This window comes from Sebastes umbrosus, chromosome 9, assembly GCF_015220745.1.
Source record: "Sebastes umbrosus isolate fSebUmb1 chromosome 9, fSebUmb1.pri, whole genome shotgun sequence".
NCBI classification, from domain to species: domain Eukaryota; kingdom Metazoa; phylum Chordata; class Actinopteri; order Perciformes; family Sebastidae; genus Sebastes; species Sebastes umbrosus.
This window is the reverse complement of record NC_051277.1, coordinates 8,083,006-8,108,326: the sequence shown is the minus strand read 5'-3', so window position 1 is coordinate 8,108,326 and position 25,321 is coordinate 8,083,006. Positions and strand designations below refer to the sequence as shown.

At 41.4% G+C, this 25,321-nt stretch overlaps 1 protein-coding gene across 1 annotated transcript in view; it reads right to left on the bottom strand.

Moving 5' to 3' along the window:
- fgfrl1a (fibroblast growth factor receptor like 1a) overlaps window positions 1-25,321 on the bottom strand; it is an 84,461-nt gene that overhangs the window by 5,231 nt on the left and 53,909 nt on the right. The window contains exons 4-5 of the mRNA XM_037780693.1: window positions 8,180-8,257; window positions 2,524-2,820 (exon numbers count right to left, since the gene is read on the bottom strand). Coding sequence (XP_037636621.1) covers window positions 2,524-2,820; window positions 8,180-8,257 — 375 coding nt within the window. The remainder of the gene's footprint in view (window positions 1-2,523; window positions 2,821-8,179; window positions 8,258-25,321) is intronic.

Sequence of the window (25,321 nt, the reverse complement as noted above, 5' to 3'; positions counted from 1 at the left end):
CTCTGCTGAAGAGACACAAACAGACCACTTATCTTCAGCTCCTGCCTTTTCTTTCTCAGTTTATACAGCAGAATAAACACACCTGCCACAGACATTCAATAGTCTCTTCTTTAGTATCTGTTAATACGATCTCACGAGAACGTAACCCCAGAAAATGAAGTTGCGGGTGTATGTTTTTACTTTCGAAATATGTTTAAAACTCTAAGAACACATTGCAGCGCTGGCTTCCTTTTCTTTGTTTCTAATGCACGTGTAGGGTTTTTCCTAAGAGCTCATGTTGCTGTAAGTTTAATTATTTAAATGTGTAAAAGTCTTAATGCAGTCAAAGCACGTCCTAAAGACATCTGGTGAGCCGGCAATCAAATGCAAAGGAACCACACATGAAAACAACACTGCCAGAACTCATTCAACTAACATATGGAAAGAGAAGAATACAAAAAAATACTAAAGGTAATGCTCAGAAGGGATGCTGAATAGTGCAGGGAATGACATGCATTTAAAGGAATATACGTGTTGCGTGTGTGACTTTTTTTTCCTTCTTTCTAACAGCTGTGAATGACTGACAGCCGAGTGAATCTCTCCTGATAGAGAAAATGTCACATTTGACATAAGCAAGCAGCGGTTTGATTTACTTCCTCTCCGTTCATGTGTGTGTGTGTGTGTCTTTCAGGAAAGACTACAGCTGTACTTTAATGTACAACAGATGTGGTGCGTAAAGTGAGAGGAGCTGGTCGGAGGGCTCTCAACAGAGCTATCACATTCAGTAACGTACAGTTCAGCTCCACCAAACAGCTTCACATTAAATCACACAGCGTCAAAACAGCTTTTGCGGCCGTCCAACACAACCCAATACGTCAGAAAACACTCACAAATCATCGCAGCACACATTCTGCTCTCAACAGAAAAACGGGACTGAAGCTGCAGCTGGCTCCGTCGCCACCCCGCTGAATATTCCTCGTGTTTGCTGACGGGCCTGGTGGCGATCAATAAAAGCCACTGAAGTGAGAGGAGGCTTTTAAAAGCTATTTTAATCCTTCTATACTTGGTGCAACTCATTAGCCAGCACACGGGTGCGTGTGGCTCTACTTTAACAACCAACCACAACAAGTAAAAGATTTTCATTAAGTGAATTTATAGCATTAAAAACATTAACATTTTGGTTGATGACGGACTATTTTCACCTCTTTCTGTCTTAAAACAAGAAGTAAATCTGAACTCAGGTTCCAAACACAACAAGCAGCGATCTCTACTGATCACTCTCGGACAGCAAATCATTTAAAAGTTAATTATGGTGTTCTTGATCATACGATCTTAGACATCCTACATAATCACTGCATTGTGAGTCAGAATGGAAACCCCTAGTATTTATAGTCAGACAGGCTTTCAGTCACACAATAACACACACACATTGTGTACAGCATAATGTATGTTATTGTTTGGGTGAGACACATTCCTGCTGGTATATCATGTACCTGCACCGCAACTCCAGAAATGTGCTTTCTGATGTGTCACGACATGAAATCACCACATGCAGCCATATTTTTACATATATTAAAAATCTTTACAGTCAACAATTATGACATTATCAGGCCAAATATTAGCTTTTTCCAGCAGCTTCAATTTGAGGATTTGCTGCTTTTCCTGCTTTTTATATGACTGTAAACTTTACAGTACAGTGATTTATCAAAAATCTGCTCAAGTAAATAAAAAGTACTTGATTTTATAATGTAATCTAAAAAGTTCAGACCACCACACAATTACACTAATTATATATTATATATATATAGGAATTGTAAATAGTAATTTCCCAACCTGTATAATATGTATAATAACATTAGCACTTGTTTGATCCCTGTCTGGAAATTCTCTGCTGTTTTATGGAGAGGACGGTGGTACATTTTGAAAGTCAGGGACAGACTTTGGAGGTGGCCTTAATCTCTCCTGCTCTGTTGGACACTTCAACTGATTCTTCCTAACATTGAGCTTTAAAGGTCCCATATTATGCTCATTTTCAGGTTCATACTTGTATTTTGTGTTTCTACTAGGACATGTTTACATGCTTTAATGTTAAAAAAAAAACTTTATTTTCCTCACACTGTCGACCTGAATATACCTGTATTTACCCTCTCTGTCTGAAACGCTCCGTTTTAGCGCATTTTGACGGAATTGCAACAGAATTGCATTAACAACAGCTTGGGTTCATGTGTACTTCTTGTCAGCTGATGACATTCACATACGCTGCAACCAGGAATAAACTTGGACACATTTAGAATGTTTTACGTTTAAAATTGTGTCAAGGGTCTAAATATTGTATATTTGTGACATCACAAATGGCTTGTTTCAAAAGAGTTTCTGAATACGGGCAGTGTGAATTTCCCTGTGGATTGAGTGTTTCGATACTTTCACAGTATTTAGATAGGATTTAAGCCTGCTTTAAAATAAAAAACTTTTTTATAATATGGGACCTTTAAGAAAAAACCTTTGACAACTGATCTACATCTTTGAGGTTGCATGGTGACTCACGTATGACTTCCACTTTGTAGGTGGCGTTGATGACTCCTGCTCTGTTGGACACGTGGCAGGTGTACTTCCCGCTGTGCCTCGGCATCAGGTTCTTCAGACTCAGAGTCCACTTCTTCTTCTTTCCTTCCCCTCCTTCTGCTCCGCCGTCCTCGTCCACCAGCGGCCGACTGTCCTTCAGCCACATGATGTCGGGGCGAGGGTTACCGCTCGCCGTGCACTTCAGACGCACCGAGCTGCCCACCGGGCGAGCGATGACGCGCTTCCTCATCTTTGACGGCTGGGTGAAACGTGGACGCACTGCGAGTGGAGAGAGGGAGGATTGAAACTGTAATCAGAACGAGATGTCGTATTGGAAAACAAGTTGTACTGCTGTTGGCTGCCTGTAGTAGAATATGGTTATGATAAAGTATAAAACTCAAAGAAACTCTCTTTCTCATGCTCAGTCAGCCGCAGATGGGAAGAATGAAAATGAGAGAACAGAAGAAGTTATGAGTAGAGATACGGTTTACAGTTCAGTTTTATATTTACAAGCAGTGTTGTGTTCTTCAAACCAGTGGAAAGAGAGCAGGTTGGGTTAGATGGTGGAATTCATCATGAGAGTCTTATATGAGACTTTTATGAGACGTAAAGCGATCAAAGCTGCGTTATCTGAAGAGGCACAAAGGGAGGGTTCAGAAATGTCTTAAGCCACATGAGATACCGTTTTTATCGTCTCTTTATCTCCAGAAAAAGTAAAATTGTTTGCTTTTAGATAAATCAATGCATTATTAGCATTCTGAAGACGTGTTGCTTTCAAGATTATAATACATTCATACCCTACAGCCTATCTACTATCCTCCTCCATTCCTCTACTTCTTTAGGAATGCAGTAGTGGATTAGGCTGCTGCATTTCTTTTCCACATTACTTTATTGTAAGAATCAACAATTACAAAGTGTGACAATATGACAAAACAGACAACATTAAGCATCATATTGATAAAGGGATACCAAAACAAGCACGATTCCATTCCTACTAGGCTGGTACAGTCATCATTGTATCAGGACATACAGTAATTCTAAGAAACAATAAAAAATAATAATAATAAAATAAAAAAATAGAAAGCCCGTAATATAAATTATATAAATAATAACTTAACAAATAAAGGTAGGCAATAAATCACATTTTTCCAAAGAAGTCTACTTGCAAATTAAGTACATGAACACATTTCTTAGTGTTTATAATGTGAATAGACTCATAGTACTTTCTAAATTCAAGATATTCAAAATATGGGTGTGAAATTTCCCCAATAAAATTGATAAATTGACAGTCTGCTGAATTTTTTATGTTTTTTTTTTCATAGTATGATATTACATCCCTGGTTTCCAGCTTAATTGAATGATTGTTTTGAGTGTCAAAATAGTCCTCATTAAAGCAGATGTTTAGTTGTTTCTTCTTCATTTTTACAGAATACACATTTATTATTGAGAACCACAAATATTGAGACAAATTTGTTGGTGGGATAAATGTTATGTACACTTTTGTAATGTAATTTCTTCAATTTGTTGGGGATAAGAAAAGGTATATGGGAGAAGCCATGTTGTTTCCCAATGAATATTAGAGAAATGGGAGCTCCACACACATTTAGATTAGGCTGCTGCAAAATACCAACTTTCCTTTTATATGAGATGAAATCCACATTGTTTATCATCTCTTTTAAAGAGGAATGACAGAAGAAAAATGCTACTGTTTGGTAATGACATATACATTTCCTCCAGATGTCAGGATGGAGCACTGAGCGGTCCTGTGTTAGAGCTGCTAGAAACCCCCTATAATCACACAGATATTGTACGCATGTTTGTCTGAACTGAGCCTCGTTGTTTCCTTGTTGCTCAATCTGACGTTCTATTGGTTGAACCGTTGTTTATGCATGCAGACATCTGCAGCGACTAATGCGATAACAAATACATTTTCCACTCCACAAATAGTCTGCGCTGGTGCGTAACCTTCGACTACACACCGTGAAATCAATTTCTTTGAAGTTAGTAATAATCTGCGTCTCCTACACATATTCATTCCTGGTGTGAAAAGACGTCCTTGTTACAACACGAGGACACGTGTTTCCACAAACTTTATTAACAAGAAAAATTGATTTAGGAAACGAATTGAATCATCCGGCTGAATATGAGACTTGGTAACTTGTTAAGATGGACATTTTTTTGCAGTGTACGGAGTGTCAGACGGGCTGAGGTCATCGCCACAGGCCGTGCCAAGAATCCCATGTTGTGCTGTAACAACATATGGCAGCGTGCCTCTCGGTATATACAACCCTAATTTGCTGTAATAAACCTAATTGTTTGTTTAAGAAAAATGTTTGAATCACTTCCTCTTCTGCCCGACACACAAAAGACTTACTCACATGACCGGGAACCTACACTCACAAACATCCTTATTTCCCACTGATCCAGCACCTCTGGCCCCGAGGTTGTACGCCTCTGCTGCTCTTAAAAAAAAAAAGGCACATATTTGGCCCCAAATCACGCATCCATAAGATCCCCCCGTAAAAACCCGTTAGACAGCTCTAATGTAACATCGCTGTAAATATCCGGTCATGAATGCACATCTGTGTCATAAAAAGCCAGACAGTGACTTAGCATCACACCAAACATCCATTCATTCAAGCAAATCCTTTCTTACAAAACATAAAAAGGCCAGTTAACCCCCACACACCTATTCAAACACCCACATCCCTCCACGCAATTACAGTACATGACTTAACCCCATCCAGCCATTCAACGATTACATATTCCTCTGAAACTCACGCATCTATTCATGCACAAATATCCCACTTTAAAAAAACACACAACAATCAGCGAGCACATCAAAGAGGAAAAAGAAACTACCCAGTAGGGAGGGAGGAGAGGAAATCATTCACAGGAGCGCTTGATTTTTACAGCCCTCATGTTCGAGCCACAGCAGATAGCCATCAACCAGGGCGATAAATCACCCTGAAACTACTGCAGTTTCGCCTCTTTCTTTTGGACACAGCTATTATTCTAGCTCCGGGTAAACAAACAAGGGGGAGAGTTATGTGACGGGTTTGCGCGCTGAAATGTGGAGATTTTACTACGGCTACATTACTCAGAGGAATATAGTTCTCTGTTGACCGGCAGGAAGCTGGACAGGATGACAGGACAAACATCCCCCCCTCATCCCCTGAGTCTAAGAAAAGCTACTGGACTACAGCTGAACTGTGACCAGTTAGTCAATAGATCTAACAGAGAGCGGAGGATAAATACAAGATAATGATTAATAGTTTCATGTTTTGGCAATGTCCTACTTTGATGATTACGTAAATTCGCTGGCTTCGACTGAAGTTAATTGGAGAAGTGGAGGAAAGAGCCAAAGCAAAGTGCAGCTGAACTCGAGGAGACATGGAGAAAGAACAAAACACTGCAAAGTGCAACTGAAATGAACTGATTTATAATGTCTAAGCTGAACCAAATCAAACAGAAGTTCAGGAGAAAACAGATGGAAAGAGAAAAGTTCAAATTAAGGTTAGCACACACGGACTGACAGACGAATAAAAGTGGAGTGACGGCAGAGAAATTGAGAACAAAGAGATGGAGTTAAAACAATAAAAAAAAGTAAAAGGTAAGAGAGAGGGCAACGCTAAGAGGTAGGAAGAAAGAAAAACAGAGGGCGATCTGAGAGAGCGGTGATAGAGAGAGGGAAAGAGGCGAGAAGGTGAGAGCCAGATCGGGCGAAAGGGCAGGCTTGTTCTGGGTCTCGGGGGCCACTTCAACGCCACACTTCACAGTGTAAAAATACTGCTGACCCTCCGGCTGACCGCCTTTGATCAGACAGTGAGTCACAGACAGACGGAGGGAGAGAGAGAGACTCGTGATTCCAACTTGGATTCTCAGATTGAGGAGATTTTTGCTAAAGATTTGGCTTTGACAGGAGTAGTTTAGTTTAGGGTTAACATTAGAATTAGGATTATATTTCTCTTAAGACAGTTTAAATCTTTTGCTGAGAGTTAGATGAGAAGATTGAGGGGAAGCAGGGGGGAACATCTAGCCTGGCTGACTCCAACGTTAAAAAATATACCTGACAACACCTCTTAAAGGGCGGGTTCAACTGTTTTTTTTCTCGTTTCCACTCAGCCGTTAGTGAAAAGCAGTGACATAGGTTACCAAAGTAAGCTAATCAATAAGGTTATGAATAATGTGAACGCTAACTAACTATCTAATGCAAACTAAAGTCATTATTTCACTGTCTTCAAAGCCACCAGACTACATTCACACAAACAGTAATTTTACCTCGGCGAACACGGGAGTTGCTGCTCTACCGCTGCATCGATCAGTTTGTGTTATTGTGGGACTTTCTGATACGAACTTACGTGGCGTCCACACAGCAGTACATTGATGAGCTTCCGTGCCGTTGCAAGGTGTTCAAAAAAAGACAATTTGTAGTTTTATAAGGAGTTGCAACTATTTCTTGGTGGGAGTCGTGACTTCCCAGAGTCTTATTGACACCATGAGTTTGCAACCAGCTGAGACGCTGCACATAACTTTCCATAAAACCACAAACCGTTATTTCAACATTGTTATTTAAAAGGTGCTGGGAGGCAGATTTTTGGACTTTGGACGGAGCCAGACTGGCGTCATTTGCTAAGCTAAGGCTAACTGCCTCCTGGCTCTGGCTCACAGATTTGATGTGTGGTATTGATTTTCTCATCTCACTCTTGGAAAGAAAAGTGAAAAAGCATATTTTGCAAAATGGAAAACTATTCCTATAAAACAAGGTTGAGTTTATACACCTAGTTGTTGAGGATTTATCAGTACATTTATCAATGAAATACGATCCAGGAGGAACGGATTAATGTGTTTAAAGACTTATCAAACACCTAAACACTGCACAGTGTTGAACCCTCACAGACAGGATTTTACAACATTATCACGGAGGCAAATCACTTTATCTTTTGTCCCAACGACTGCAAGGTAAACAGCAGAAATACAGTGTTCATGTTCATGTTATCTATATGATTGTTGGTGTGTTGACGCTGCGTTGCCGGACTGGCCTCACTCAAATAAATAAGTGAGCTGTTTTTTTTCTACGCTGGGCTAAAGTTGGTTTAAACGTGGCTTTAGCTGAAGCGGTGAGTGTGTACGTTTGATTGTGTGTGAGCAGAAATATGCAAACAAATAAAGAGAAAGAATGTGCATGAAAAAACAAAGAGTTTGTTGACATTGAAGTGTGAGTGTGCACGGACGTTTATGATGGAGATAGAGAGGGAGAATGGGAAGCTGGATATAAGGATAACAAAAAGCAAAGAAAGAAGGGTTAAGTTACATGGCAGGGGGACCGGGGAGACTTTGGAGGGGGTGAAAGGAAGGAATGTGTCCCACCAAATCACACCTCACACAAATAGACTGCTCTCCACTCTGTCAGAGCCAATTATCTGAGCAAACAAACACCCTGATGTGTGGCTTTGTGTATCTGTGTGTCTGTGTGTGGGCCTCACCTTCTCCCCTCTGACAGTGTGCAAGGTGTTTATTGCACAATCTGCTACTGTGCTTTTTAAAATGTTACACACTCTCAGCTATCTAAAGTGGCTTCCTTTCTCATTTTCAAATGTTTATGTGCTTGTAGTGATGAGATGAGATGAGTGGTTACCCAGTTTCCCAGCCAGCTCCGGGGCGTGTTCAGAGTCACCATTGGCCATCCCGGCTCCACCTCTGGAACTGGAGTCATCTGGTGACGGAGACAGAAACACAAGAAGCATCATTAGTGAATTCACAACTCCTGAAGAGCAGGTCAGTTAGACTGTAATCAGGTCATCAAATGGGCGTTGAGTGGTTAGAAGCCTCATAGATGTGGGTCAGAAGGGGCCCGCTACACCCGCTAGTAGGTTTTTTATCATCGATTCACATGGGCAATCACCGAAAGAAGGAATAAAAGAAGTCAACAGCGACTGTAGTAATTATGACGGAGCAAAAGCAGAAGTCAGGCACTGTAGTATAGAAAGGGTGAAACTGATTGACCCTGATTTGCATCCCGTGTGAAACCAACAACGTGTAGTTATCTTTGTGTTTGAAACCTTAAGTTTCACTTTTTAAACGTAGTTATTTTAAGCCAAAACACAAGTTTTTCCCTAAACCTAACTCAGTGGTTTTGTTGCAGAAACCTAAAGAAGCTGTTTTGCTTGTGTTTGACGTGTTAGAACGTGTTGCTTTTAAGTTTTGCTTTCACTTTTACAACATAGTAGGTGTAGCAGGCTCCTACTGACCCATATCTATGAGCCTTATAAAGCCTGATAACGCACATTTAATGAGCCGATAACAGTCGAATCAGGTGGAATAGTTGATCATGAGTAATAAACTGTATATGAAGATACATGATGCAGCAAACTCCAACCTTCAGACAAATAAATATGAATTTGTACTCTCAATTATCAGTGCTGAATTGTCTTGATGAAGTCATGATTTCTACACCCACTCCGGCTAGAGTTCAATAAACATTAATCATGTCCACAAAGCTCAGCTGGCTGGGTCTATGTAACACATGACACACAAGTCTCACAAGTGTATTGGAGTGAGGATGGATTATTTAAGAGGAGGATTTTTCTTCTGTTTTCTATCAGCATCTGACAGTTGTTTTATAAGGTGCAGCTGTTTCAGCATGGGGTCGTGATGTATGATTGGTTTGTTCATACTCACATAAATATCAGTGATACATTGGTCTGCTCTCATAAAATTGGACGCAGATTGTTACAAGTTAGGGAGGTGGAATGCAGAAGCACCACTGTTATCACTTTAACATTTGAAAATATTTAGAATAAACCTTCCAACAGTAAAAGTAGGAAAACATGGTGGTTAGAAAAGCAGGCTGATGATACTGGTGGATTGATTCCCAGAAGTAGCAGTTAAATCTAAGCTAAGACTGAGGTGTTACAACCATAAACTGTTTATAAGAAGTGGATGTAGTCACCGTGACGTCACCCATTGGATTGAGGATTACGGTATTGAAGCCTTGAGTTTGGCATTTTGGCCGTCACCATCTTGGTTTTTGGCTGTTGCCATCTTGTTTTTTTTGCAACCAGAAGTGATACAAAAGGGTGAAGCTAAGTACAACCGAACGCTGAATAACACATTTTTAGGCGACCAAAAAAAGGATTAAAGTTCTAAAACACCAAAAACACGGACAACTCCCAGACCGGACAACGCCGTAGTAGCGACCTGTCAATCACAAGGTAGCCACGCCCTAAAGCATCCCCTGCTTTATGGTCTATCTGACTCTAAATGAGACCATAATTTACTAAGTGAACATCATGCTGTATTGAAGAAGACTAGAAACTAGCGATTGAGACCATAAACTCATGTTTACAATGTTTACTGAGGTAATAAATCCAGTGAGAAGTAGGCTCATTTTCTCACAGACTTCTATACAATCAGACTTCTTTTTGCAACCAGAGGAGTCGCCCCCTGCTGGCTATTACAAAGAATAAAAGTTTAAGGCACTTCAGCATTGTCTTCACTTTTCAGACCTGGATGTTGGTTACTACTTGCTACTAAAGAAACCACTTGTGGCTTTCAAAAACCTACTTTCCGTCCAGCACTCTGCCCTCAACACCCCACAATGCATTTCAAATTGCTCAGCAGTGGAGCAGCTTCACATTTCTTGTCAAACCAGAAAACCAATTGACAAATAACTTGATATGTCTGTCCTCCAGTGTGACGGTGCCAGAGACTTGTTGCTACTGCAACTCAATGGTGATGAGAGCTGTGAAATTAATGCCACATTCTCCCTACATGCCTCTACCCTTAACCCTAAAATCACTAATTCCTGACTCCATGCCATTGAGAGAGCGTGATAATTTGTGCCCTGAACATCTAAAATGAGGACATTTTTTTTAAAAATGAGCTACTTTTCAGGGAAAAATGATACCGACCAAAGATCAAATTCTTTTTTGAATACCTCCATACTGTATGTGCCTACATCATGCTCCACAGTATCGTGTTGCTCTACTCTCACGCTGGCGTATCAGTTTCCCTCCTTCAGCATGTCTTCCCACATTGATTATCAAAAAGATACAAACATCTGTCTGAACCTTCACGCTAGGAACCACTTCAAGATGGAACCAATGTATCCGAGGGGCCCTTTAGCAAGGAGGGGAGGCCTGCTGATACAGTGTAATATCAAGTCTGTCAAAATACGTGAGGAGGGGGAGGGAGGTGTGCGGTTAACTTGGCTTGAACCTGAAACTTCAACCAGAACCTGATGGTAGTTATGGAAAGACCTTGGACCACCTGCAGTAAATACGTGAGTAATTGTAAATGAATCTGCATCGTGCATGTTGGTACATATACGGATCTGTGCGTGGATTTTTTTAGAAGACCCACCTGAAAGCTCAGAGTGTTTAATGCAGCGCCAAATGTCTTTAAAGCATCACTATTTGGATGATGGAGCGAAAGACGCATTTGAAATGCAAATGCGAGGCATGACCTGCATCCTCGGGGCTGGTATTAATAGCATACAGGCGGGCCGCGTATATGTGTGTGTGATGTGAATTCCCGTACGGGTGTGTCAGTGCATGTGCGGGTGCGTGGCGTTATTTAACTAAGTGGTAACTTGAGGTGCCGGTATTCCCGTTGCACCTCCTTCCCTCCCTCTGACTCCCCCCGTCGTCCCTCCCCGCTGCCACATGCACGGCGTGTTCTGAGAAAGGGCAGTGCGTTTGAAGCCTGGCGGCGTGGGGGTCTGATCTGAAGGGGGAACATGGTTTAGCGCTCTTAACAGCTACAGCGAACCCTCCCCCAGGCCTGGTGCGAGCCTGTAAACCTTGCTTGGCAGACCTCCTACACACCCACTCACAGAGGGGGGTGCTGGACCGCTTCCACTGTCCATACAGTGCAGCGAGTATCAAAGTATTCCCAAAATTCAAAACACATACGTGTATAGCAGCTGTGTATGGTGATACTGATGCAGAGACAAACGTGTCTGACTATAAACGCGTGATGTTGCACAGATGACCAGCTGACTCCTCCGTTACCACTTGACTCATGACTTGAAGAGGAAGCTTTCATCCAAAGATGTTCAGAGAGCAAACACATATCTATATTCTGTTTAAAGCCGCCTCGTCCTCTAGTGAGTAAAACTCTAACAGTATATTTCAGTGTGTTAAACATCCAGGCTTCAGAAACAGTTTCTGCCAGCAGAGTCAGTTTTACACCTTTCTTCAGTTCTGTTAAACGAGTACAAGGTCGGAGGGCGGGGGGGTTAGACTTAATGTTTCTGTTTGGTTCAAGCTGAACACACACAGAGTAGAAAACATATTCCCTCCCTGCTTCAGCTGCTTTCAATAAACAAAATGTTTTCTTCTGATCCTGTTCCACCTTCCAATGTTGGGCCAGATACTTTGGCTGGTTGTTACCAACAACTAATCCACACACACACACACACATTTACATGGCAACAACACATGAAGGCAAGGAGTATAATCAAGCGTATACACAGCGTCAATAATGTTATCATTAAGATAAAGGAAGATATAAACTCAAAAAGAATCCCGAGCCGATCCTAAGAATCAGTGTCGGCTCTGATCCGGGTATATTTTAATGTTATCTGCTAAAATAAAGTTGATCAAACTCCGATCCATTCTTCACTGTGTTTTGTCCACCTGAGCCTGCTAGTGTTGCAGCGCTGCTTTCCTTTAGCCGCCGGACTCTACAGCGCAGCAATTGACTGCATATGCGGATGAAAATAAGAGCGTGTGAATGTGAAAAATGATTTGGGAGCACCAGTGAGTGACTCTGAGTTTGGACATTGAGGTTTACACGGATTTGCTAAACTCTGATCCTAGTTATCATCGGCAAAGAACAGCGTACTAAACATTTAATAAGCAGCTTTCTCATTTTTAGGCTGTAGTTTGTGAGGGAAGAAGCTCCACTCTGTATCTGGACTGTTCAACTGCAAGAGTAGTGTTTCTGCAGTTCAAACAAATCCACACATTTATCACAGAGTGATAAATCTCCTCTGTAGCTGATCGTGAGTCAGTTTCAGGAGTCACATTCTCCCACTTAATCGTTCTTTCATATCATACCAATAATTTAAGCCAAATACTTTTGGACCAGGACCTTCAGTATGTGGATCAAGTACCTTGTGAAAAATAAGGTGCGTCAGATAAACTCTAGGCTACAGCTGTAGTATCGGTAGATACCCAATATTAAAAGACTTGAATCGAGATCAGGGCCAAAAATCTTGATCGGGTCATCCCTAGGAAAATAAAAAACAAACGAACAGGTACGTGACAAAAAAGTGTGGCTTCATGCAAACAACTGAATTGAACAACTCTGGTGAAAACAACCAAAGTGACCTACGAAAACACACAAAAAACTGTACTCTATCCAAGAGTCAAAATAAATATATATTCATAGTTTGCTGATTAATGTTGAATCATGAGCCAGGACGAGCAGGGCGGACTTTGTGGGGTGGATGGACGGATCACACAGGAGACCGCTGTTTGTGTCCCGTGTGAAACCAAGCCAACGTTGAGTTAACTTAACTTAACTTACTTTTGTAACTTACATACTTAACTAATACTGTGCGTAAGTTACGTAACAAACATACTTATTTTACGTAACAAATGTATTTATTTTAACCCAAACCCTGATCTTTTCATAAACCTAACCATGTAGTTTTGTTGCCTAAACAGGTTCTGCACTGCAGGGGCACTGATCGCTTGTGTTACTGGACATTCGTAGGAAAACGCACGAAAAATTACTTTAAGATACTTTATCATACGAACCGTCGTATGAGGATATGCTAAGTTCTGCAGTGTTGTGTCATTATGGTATACAGACTTTCTTTTCTCAATTTTGCAAACACATGGTATAAAACATCTACTTCTTTTGTAATTTATGAGTTTTGTATTCTTTTTTTCATCTCTTCATTTCTCTTGTTCCAACCATCACTAACTCCTTAAACTTTCCGTTTAATTTGGTGCCTCTTTTCTTCTCTGTTTCTTTTCATTCGTGTCTCTTTTCATCAGCAGAGGGGAAATGGTTCAACAGCGTGCTACATTTCACACATAGACTGGCGGGGTACCCCTGTGTGAGTGTGTGTGTGTTTGAATAACCCCTTCTTGTATTTACATTTAGTTCTGCAGAGAAAAGGCAGCAAATGGACATGAGCACGCTCAGAAATATGAGTCCCACCAGTCCAGAGTGTGTATGTGTGTGTGTGTTTAAGTGTGTGTGTTTGTATGTGTGAGTGTGTCCAGGGGGCCAGTGTTTTCCTAAAGGGTCATGTCCTTCCAGGTTTTAATATAGAGACACTGGATATGTGGACAGAGCCTCTGTGTGTGCATGTGTTAAGGCTGCTTGTTGCAGCATCAGGGCCAAAACCAGCCTGAAGCTGAGTTTGTGTATCTGACAGTAAACCACCGTTAGTCCTCTAAAACTGACCACGGTCACAGTTTCAGGCTTTACACAGGAACAGCTTGCCTCACGCTTCATCCAGACTTGATGTTTCACTACATAATTCAGACAGAAGCTACCGCAAGAGAACGGGTTTTACGTAACTGTGGAAGAAGAGGCATTGTTCAGTTAAACCCAGGTCCTAGGAGGGTTTATTTTTGCTTCAACAACAATAGCTTGCTTTAAATATCGCAGCGGCGTGCAGTTTTGACCAAAAGTTGAAGTTTAACCCAACAGCATGGTGCGTAAATACTCAGAAATACCATCAAATAGATCACATGGATTGCAGTTTGGCTCCAACTTTAACCCGTTAAACTGCTTAAATGAGGCAAGCAGGTTGATGTAAAGTAAACTTTATTCTTTCTTCATTCTTGACCCAGGAATCAATCTCACCCCAAGGTCCATTTAGTAGCAGAAGCTTTCTATCATATCTGGAGCTTTTGGTCACATTACATGATCTTCATCAACAGATAGCGGCTGTCACAGAATTGTAGATTGTAGAGAACATTTTAAGGACTTCTTATCCATCATGCTTTCACTTTTAGAGCAGGGTTTTAAAAGGTTGTATTCACCAAGCTGTACCACTTTACATTCAATCAATCTGCAGGTATTTATGTAAATAAAAACTACCACCATGCCAGAAGGGGGTTTTATGTAATAATAAGATATAATAATTAGGGCTGTCAAAGTTAATGCGATTATAACGCATTAATGCAAATTCACTTTAACGCCACTAACTTCTTTAACACATTAACGCAACTTGCGATTTTTAAGGTTGTAGTGGGCTCAGTTTTAAAGCTAGAGTGAAGATGCTGGCATCATATGAAACTAGAAAACCTAAAGAACCATGTCATACTAGCTTGTTGTGAAGGAGGTTAAATAATGCTTCAAATATACGCTAAATTTTGGCGAGAAAAAACTGGCATGACCATTTTCAAAGTGGTGCCTTGACCTCTGACCTCCAGATATGTGAATGAAAATGGGTTGTATGGGTACCCACGAGTCTCCCCTTTACAGACATGCCCACTTTATGATAATCACATGCACTTTTGGTCAAGTCCTGGTCAAGTCAGCACACTGACAACTGTTGTTGCATAGCTATCAGCTGCATAATTCTTTCCTATGACTGAAAACACAAAGAAGAGTAACTCCAACTATAAAAACTGAAACATCATGAGCAGAAAAATTCCAAACCAGATGTCTGAGGACATCATAATCTGTTTGACAAGTGACCTCTTCTTCTTGGATTACTAATTGAGAAGAGCCTGGGTAGCAGGATAAGATGATGAATGTTGTATTTGGGCGTCAGACAGATGAACTTTAGATCCCCGTTCTACAATACGGTTTTGCAGCGATCTCTCCTCCTCCAACCCGTCTACGGTAACAACCAGCAGAATAAACACCATTCGTCCTTCAGCAGTTTGTTGGCCTGTCAGTGCACCGACCCCCTGCTAAAACACACACTGTCATTATAACTCCATCAGCTCAGGGATCTCTCTCTCTGGAAACAATGAAACCACGTGTATCAAGTTATTGCTGCTGTTGGAATGACATTTTGTTCACCGGAGGGGTTTTGTTTTAGGGGGGGAAGAAAGAGACATCTAAAATATCTCTGTCTGTTTGTCTGACACACATGCTGCATTTAGACCCCAACATACTTCTCTCTCTCCAGCCACAGACATTTTAGGAACATTTATTTGAATTCAGTTGCCGCAAGTTGCAACATTACACACGGTGTCATTGTAATAAATGGTTAGATTTACTTGCTGTGGCTCGAAGTCCAAAATGTTGTGCTTTGGATGTTCTGTGGAAAGTTTTCTGTCTGCAGTACGGGTCGTGTTTCACACTGCATGTAATTAGCAGCTCATGTAATCCTCCCTCGACAATAGGTGTTTAGGGAACGAGCCAGACCACCAGACTGCACAATGTAAAACAGACTGAATTAATCGCTTTCTCTTAATTCACAAAAATAAATAAATGAGTAAAAGGTTTTGTTAATGATATTTCAGTGAGTTCAGGGTCATAATACAGAACATTATTAACAATGAGGGTATTATTTTCATCAAATTATCTAGCTGTTGTTCTGGAGCTTTCATTCTTATCAAACAATCTTTTGTAATAGATGGAATTTGCTGCGTTATCATGGAGGTGGATCTGTTAAGGTTTTACATGAGCTGAACAGATGAAATGATAACAGCTACTGCGCTGAGCTCAGATGTCAACAGATCCATCTCCATGACAACGGAGTAGATTCCTACCTGATGAAGACTGTGTGATACAGCCGAAAGCTCAGGAACAAAAAAAAAAGAGACAGTGGACGTCAAGTTGGGATTGTTTTCTCTAACTATGATTTCTAATAGTGCCAAGAATTAACTATTGGGCCGAAGGATATTGATATTTAGGGCTGAAAAGATTAAATGATTCATTGATAAGGCGACTGACTGAATGAATCTGCAACAATTTTGATCATTTATTGAGCAAAAATGCTCAAAGTTTCTGCTTCTCTCTGTTTTATATCACTGTCGCTGTGTTTGGACTGTCGATTCAACACATAAAAACCTGTGATCAGCATTTTTCAACATATTTTGACATTTTATAGACTAAATAATTAATCAGTTATATATATAAAGATACATTAATTCAATGGTTCCCAAACTGAGGGGCACGACCCCTAAGGGGGAGCCAGAGATATAAAAAGGGGGCGCAGTATGTTGGCGAGGCTTGAAAATAACTTTTATCTACAAAGAGGAAAAGGTTTGGGGACCACTGCATAAATTGATAATAACAGTTTCTTTTCACAATATTTAATATTTTGGTTAGGGCTGTCCTCGACCAAATAAATTCTTTTGTCTTTTTCATTTTATCGACTAATCTAATAATTGATTTAATCGACAAATCGAGTTTCTCCACAAAGAATAACACAAAAGCACCACTTTAAATCTTGTGTTAACCAGAGATGTGTTCATAAGTTTTAACTTTGTCATGCCCCACAAGACTATAGTTTTCCTGTCACTATTATTTCTAGAACCCCTCTAATCAGAAGGCCGTAGGATTGTCTTTTTTAAATCGTACATCTATTGTTCTGAAACCAAAGTCATGGTCTCTATGCTTAAAGTTGCCATATTCTCAAGAGAAAACAGTGAGATGTGTATTAGCGCACACAAGCGTCCGCGTCTGCACACAGATCCGTCGTCCACACACGCACACACAATAAAAGCACACACACGTCACTGTGATTTACACTCCGGCCTGCGGAGAGGCCGTGTAGCCTTATGGAAATCATTATAACTTGGGCTGCTACACAGTCCTCCATTAACAGCATGAGAGAGAGACATCGAAAGGGGCTGCGACGGAGAACGAGAGGAGAACGAGACGGGACTTATAGAGGAGGTCAAGAGGCGGCAGGAGAGGGAAGAAAAGACAGAGTTGGAGAGGAAAAGGCGACAGTGCAGAGAGAGATTTATTAACTGTAACCGCAGAACAGACAATCGTACCGTTAACTGCTACTCTCTATGAGCGACAACACCGGCTTACATGACAGATTAACAGCTTGTGTGTGTGTGTAAACCCGGAGTATTTAGTGGGCAGTCATCACCATGGTGACGTGTGTTTGAGGTGATGACATTTCCCAACATTCATTAAATCACACACAACCACATTCAAATAAATCCTCATAAGGTAAACATTTTCTCTGAAACGTTTCTGGAACATTTGATCTCATTACCCCTAATCATCATCATCATCATCATCATCATCATCACCCACCAACACCTGACAGGGTTTTCTGCCCCCCCCCTACCCCCCTCCTCGGACCGGGCCAAGACAACAACATTTTTTACGAGTGCACCTTTACGATGCTATTTACAAACGTGATTACATGTCGTGCCATTCTGGGCTCAGGATCTCTGAAATATGATGAACACACGTCAACGTTCGGCCGGGAATTGCTTCCAGCTTTCTGACCTATTTGGTACAAACCTGTGTGTGTGTGAGCCAATCACACACACACACACACACACACACACACACACACACACACACATAGACTTACTAAAATAGACACACGCACATTTACACAGAAACTTTTTCATATAGTAATCTTGGTATGTGGTTGATTTACCAAGGTCTTTTGCTGGCAAGAGTTTCAGAGTGAAAGTAGGTTTAAGGAGGCCCAGGATGTGCGTGCGTGTGTTACTACATGGGTTTTATTCTTCCCTTTCCTCCTATAGGTAAAAAACTAAAGAAAAAGAGAAAGAGGTTGTGGAGGTTCATATGGCTGAATCCTCAGTTACGTATTATGTATTGAACATTCAGATTTTCAGAATGGATAATGTACAATAATCAATGTAGGGCTGTCCTCCACCAAATAAATTCCTAGTCGACTAAACGTCTTTGCCCACCAAGTCAGTACATTTCATCTGAAATTGTCGCACGATTAAAAATAAATACGACCTCACGTTCTGTCAGTCACTTTAACACACCAACTCCGAAACTTTCATCTGTCATTAAAGTTTGATTCTCTGCGATTTTTCGCATCCGTCGAAAGGTAAAAGAGGGTTGTGTGACCACTCAGAGCCTCAATCCGTGCAAACGTCATCATCCAAAATGTCATGATAAACATTCACTTTGTCTCCCAGCACAAAGCAATTTAGGATAAAGAAATAAAAGAATACAGAGATGTAGAATTTAAAGTTAGATTGTGGCTGTGATTGCAGAACAGCTTGGAGTCAGGGATGGTTGCATAAGAACTGATGTAGGAAAGATTAGACAGTAGTGATTGAGCTCTCGGCAGCTAAACAATAGCTTCTTTCTAGTGTCATTCATTCATTAGCCCCGTTTTGGACTCGCACTATCCATCATACTCACGTAATTAATTCAGAGCCCTACTTCAGCGACTTCAGTCCTGACTAAAAGGTGCCTTTCAACAGGTTTTTAAAGAGGGATCTGTATCTGTAGTTGATCAGTAGCACTTCATGTGAAGTCTTGGAACTTCAGAGTTACCAGTTTCAGTTTTTCCAAAGTCACTGGATCCAAAAAAGCTTTCCTCATCGATTCATATCAGTCCTTGAACTTTTTGAAGTGGAATAAAATATGCAATGTTTAAGTCACAATTGAATTAGGCTGCATTGAGAGCAACTGTGAAGCTTTCTGCTGGTCAGGCAGTCTGTTCCAAGCCCCAAAGCAGGATTGCACAAGAAGCACTAAAGTTTTGAAGTTATATTAAATCCCTGCAGCTTAGCTGTAATGCAAAAAATGTTTTGGTTCGCTAACAAGAATGAATGTAAGTCCGTGGTTTTCGAAGTAGTTCTTCTTCCTCAACCCACGGACAAACGTTCCACCACGTTTCAGACCAAAAAACAAATAGACCAAATACATAACCTAACTAATAGGCCAATCCCAAACACACAGCACATACCAAACTGGACACACATTTCTTTCTCCCCTGGATGTTTTAATGAAGGATGGAAATGACAGGGCAGCGGACGGATACAGTATTTGGTTGCTCTTCTGTTGTAGCTTCAATGACACGCTAAGTGACAGTTTTTTGCAAATATATACATCTCCAACTCCGGGTGGGTAAAAGTGGAGGACTAGAGCAGCATACGATAGAAAAAAGAGGCAGACTACAAAGCTCCCAAGTATTAAGGGAGGCAGTGTTTCAACCATCAACGTCTTCACCAGGGTTAAAAAAATGTGACGGAGACCTTGATTGTCAAAACGATGCCAAAGTAAACAATATTCACTGTGCGGCTACTTCTCTTTTTCAATCACACGGTAAAACCACACATCATTTCATCACAAAACGGTCCGTTCTTTTGTCTTTAAATACTTCTAGTCTTGTCTGAAAATGTAACACAGTGAAAAAGGGCGTCACACAGAGAAACCTGCCTGCTCAACAACATGAAGCGCTGACCGCTCAGCGCTACGAGCTTCTCCTCCAGCAGCATTATTACTGCTTGTATAACCTTGTGCCCAGCTGTAAGTTCTGCTTACCGCTGCAGCAAAAGACCAACAGTGTATATTCTTAAATCAGATTGGAGAGAGATGTTGAACAGTTCAGGCTTATCTGACCCATAATCCCTTGCTCTCTCCACCTTCTCTCGCTGCAGAAGTAAACACTGGGTGTGTGAGTTTCTACAGTGAAGTCAAACTGAGCTGCAGACTAAACAAAAACAGTTTTAGGGGAAACCATTTGTACGCCAGCATCAGGTTAGAGAGCGAACAAGAGAAATAAAGAGTGAAGGTGCATGAATATGTAGCTGTGTGTCTAACTCTAAGCAGAGCTCTGTATTTCCTGAAGCCGAGCGGACCGCAGTTTGATCTTGTGCCATGAATGGGCTCAACACACTAATTACAGCCACCTGTGTTTGTGTGTGTGTGTGTATATATGTGTGTGTGTGTGAGAGGTATGAGGGAGGAGGGTGACTGTATGGTCATGAAAAAAGCTGTTTCCACTCACACATACACACATTTAGAGGAAGAAATAATGTAGCGTCATACTTTGAGGAGGCAGAGGTGCTGTTTTCCACTCTTGGGTTAACCTTCAGTGTGTGTGTGTGTGTGTGTGTATGTTTGGTTTGTGTCAGGCCTGTTACCTTCACTTTGGCCTTGGCCATGTCTCACAACCAGGCAGCAGCATGTCTGAATCCGTCTGTCCAGCTGTCAGTCACTCAGTAGAGACGTTTTGAGTTTAATCATACATGAAAACTCAAATCTATCGGGCACAGTTCCCATTTTAAAGCAGGAGAAAGACGGAGAGTGAGACAGATTGGGCAAATTGATTCATTGACCCATCAAACCACTGACATTGTTGTGAAAACGTACAGTACATCAGCCTTCGTTGTGTCTTTTTCTTGTGTGCTTACCCTTTAGTTTAGCTGAAGATGGACAGCAGGCGACTTCTCATGTTCGATCAGGAAGCTACAAACCACACGCACATACTATCCTCGAAGATAAAACAGCTGGTTTTATGGTAAAAGTAGTAAATATTAACAGCTCAAAACATCTGCAGTTCTTGTGTTTCACTCCTCAACAATGTAACTATAAAGTTTTTTCTGGAGAGTGCACTTGGCTTCAGATGAAAGTCAGGCAGTAGTCGAAGTGTTGAATAATAAAAAAATGTCATTGAGAACAGCAAAGCCCCCAAAGGTCCCAGTTCCTCTTGACAAAATCCTCAATAAGCGAACGCTTCCAGGTAACTCATTTAAGCCGGGGAGCAGAGTTTTGGCTCAAACTTCTAGCAATAAAATGCTGTTCCAGGAAGTAAAATCTACCACCCTTACAGGCTGAAAATAGTTCCAGACCCCTCGGCACTGCAACTTTTATAGATCCACTGTACAGCTGTATTAAATCGTACTGCTTTCTCTCCTTTCTGTAGTGCAATCAATGAATTTGTTGTGTTTTATATCCAATACTATTTTCACAGTTTCAAAACTGCAATGCCAACTCCTTCCTTCAACCTTTACTGGAAGTGTGTTTAGCTTGCTGTATAGCTTTCCACCCCTGCACAGTGAGGGCAAAAGAGACCATAGACTGTATTATAAGAAGTGGACCTGGTCATCGTGACGTCGGCCATTGGTTTGTGGACTACGGGTTTGAAGCCTCGAGTTCTGCATTTTTGGCCGTCGCCATCTCGGTTTTTGGCAACCAGAAGTGACACGAGAGGGTGGAGCTAAGTACAACCGAACGCTGAGTAAGACCCCGATCACACGGAGACTAGAATAGAAACGCGTCACCCACAAAACCATTGTTTTCCTATGGTACGGTGCACCTGCAGTGCTGTCTTTTCTTTCGTGTTTCTCGTCAATGTCACACTTGGCCCAGGCAGCCAATCAAATCAAGCAAGAGGAGGTCTTTACCACTTCCCTCCTCTTGTTTAGATGCCAGTAGATGATGTTACATTAACTTTCATGAACTTAAAACACACTGTGAATGGGTTATAATGTAGTTGTAAGATGAAAACACAGACAACTCCCAGACCGGATAACGCCGTGGTAGCGACCTGTCGATCACAGGGTAGCCATGCCCTAAAGCATCCCCTGCTTTATGGTCTATTTGACTCTAAATGGGACCATAATTTACTAAATGAACATCATGCTGTATTGAAGAAAACTTGAAACTAGAGATTGAGACCATAAACTCATGTTTACAATGTTTACTGAGGTAATAAATCAGGTGAGTAGTAGGCTCATTTTCTCATAGACTTCTATACAATCAGACTTCTTTTTGCAACCAGAGGAGTCGCCCCCTGCTGGCTGTTAGAAAGAATAAAAGTTTAAGGCACTTCAGCATTGGCTTCACTTTTCAGAACCGAAGGTTGCCCACTGGAAGACACTAAAATAGCAGAATAAATGTTGAGAAGACTAAAGTTTAATACCTTTAGATAACTAGCAGATTTTGAGCAACATGTCTACAACTGGCCTGTTATCTAAAGGAGAAAAGATTTTAGCACCATAGAATAAAATGCATCAAGAAACGTACAACACCAACAGCTTTTCTTTTTTGTTTTACTCAGTGAAAGTGTTTCAGGCTGGATATTCCTTCAGGTATCCTTGAGTAAGAAACTAAATCCCTACGCTTTCCTACTGCTGACCCCGGCCCCCTGACCTCCCTGCAAGGAGGCAAAGAAGAGGAAATTAGTATCACATTATATACTGATTATGACTCCAAGAATTTCAGTGAATCTTTTTGCGACCGCTGCCTCACTGTAGCAGCGAGAGGAAGGAAGAGAGTTCAACTGTGTCGCTTCCAGCTGACAAAGCACAAACCCTGCCCCATTCAATCTCCATCTGATATTATCCAAATACACAATATGTGATTAACATGCCACATTTTCATGGTGCGTTAATAAGTCCAAATCCATTTTCCAGCAGAGTTACTCCGAGATTCAGCTCTGGTATATTTTCAGAATGCTGTGGCCAGGCACGGGCCATTTAGCCTTGGCGGTCGGGTTTAGGTTAACAACAAGGCCTGGGTTTGGTTATGACATGAAAAATGTTGAGAAAACCAACAGTGAGGAAATAAACGAAGCACCCCGGCCACCGCCAACACCGAACATGGACTGTGTCAGAGCGTAAAATATCAACACAGCGATGAAATAACATACAGGCACAAGTGGTTCCACACACTCGCTCATAAACGTCACACAGTGATGGGGTTTATGAGATCTGAAAACATACAGTTAGGGATCAAGTTTTCTCTGTGTGTTAATGTAAACGTGTGTGTGTGAGTTTGTACAACAAAAGCATCTGGATAAGTTCATCTAGTTTTCCCTGAGCCACAGAATAAAACTCCTTGTCTTCCTCCAATTTCTTTCTTTTTTGTCTAAACTTTCTTCTTCTCTTTCCGTGTGTGTGTGTGTGTGCTTATTCACATAGCTGTTTTACATCACTGTTCACACTTCATCGACGGAGCAGCAGGGTCAGGTGTTGGAACACGGACTGAGATGTGCGTATAATGGAGACGATTTGGACGCCAACGCAGGAATCTGGCAAACACACAGCTGCAGCTTGAAGCCTTGACCCTCCACCTCACGCAGGTCAGCATGACGGAGGAGATTCAGCCAAGGACAGAGATGATTCAGTGGAATTACAGGATTACTTCACGTCCGCTGCTCACAGGGGAGCTCTGAGATCACAGAGTAAACAGAGTGTGTGTCCCAACATACAGTATACGTAGGTTACATAGATTACATATAAAGTCACAGTCACAGCAAGATAACGTGTAATATAATAGAATTCATACTAATATGATGAAGGTCTGCACTCATAAAGGAAGCACTCGTTGCTGACAGTGTGCAGGAGTTCACTACCTTCTTTTGACGCTTCTTTTGATGACTTCATCTTTCTTCTAAGCACCTATCTACCAGGTGTGCATCATACAATGTTCCTTAAAACAATGATCAAAGATGCTATCACCAATGTATGTTAAATTTTAGTTTGATTTAATCCTGCAGCAACTTCAGTCTTCAGTAACTCTCCAGATTAAAAACATACCTGAAAAACCTCTGTTTACACCCTAAACAACACCAAGTATTTGAGTCCACTCCAGTGGAGGAGGGGGGATAAATAGCCTACCACAAAGACGTGGTCAAATGTGTTTATTATTATGAGATAGTTGTGGTCTTATTACGTATGTTATGCTATTGTTTTTACTGTGGACATTATGGTATCCTCATGTCTGGAGTACTGGACCAAACGAATTTCCCCGTGTGGGATAATGAAGTTGATCTGAATCTGTATCTGAACCAAACGATCGTACACGCTGGGATTTTTCCTCGCCCATAAAATCTCATGAACTCACATAGACCGGTAAGTCCGTCCTCTCTCTAACCATCCCTTCATCCAGAGCAAGTACTCTACCTTGTGCCGACATGTTTACTTCTGTGGATGTCCCGTATCATAGCAACCAGACGCAACCAATGCGTCTCTGCTGAAAAAACGCGGCGCCTCCAAAGCGTTCTCAAGCGCTCCCAGCTGGGAAAGAAACGCTTTGGGGACATGGCCCTAAGAGAAAAACTGTGTTTCTGTTACACAAAATTATGACTATTTTCCAAATTGTTTTCCAATCTTTGCTTTTTTTCTTGCAAAATATTGGATAGTTTGCGGCCTCCGAACTTAATTGTAGACATGTGCAACCTGTAACAGAGGGCTTCGTGTACTCCTTGCTTTGTTTCAAGTGATTACAAGCCAAGAAGTTTGGGAAAGGCTCCTCTGGCGTGTAAAAACCAAGAATTTCAACCGCAAGTGTGTGTTATGTCCTGAGGGGATGCAGAAGGTGCACGGTCTGTTTAAAAGGCACCAGGTCAGATATATTTAGCAATTTGCTCCAACCTCAAACCATTCTGGTTTATAAAAAACTACTGTCATATCCCCGAAATAGATGATGTCCCCATCAGCAAAGTGTATCCTCTCCCCTGTGTGACGGTCCGCTGCACAACAGGAGGCAGAAACATTACAGTATCTCCTTAACGATGATGGACAGTGAAACAACTTACTAATGTACTTGTGGACCCCTACCAGATTGCCAACACATACTTGTAGTCAACTGAAGCAATAAATTCCTCAGCGTTTGCTATATTGACCCAGAAAGCTGAATTCTCCTGCTCACGGAGCCGTGCTGGCAGTTGCCTACGTATACCAGGATGCATTGTGCACGAGCTTCTGACGCCCGAAGGGTCCCCACGGCTAATGCAGCCACAGCCTCGGCCTCTCTCTGCTGCATTACTTCGGTTAAATACTTTGGTTCGAATAAATACCACTGAAACTAAAAATCCCAGCTGAAGCAGCCTGTAGTTCCTCCTTGCATCCAACTACGTCACTGTCACGTCAAATGACGTCGC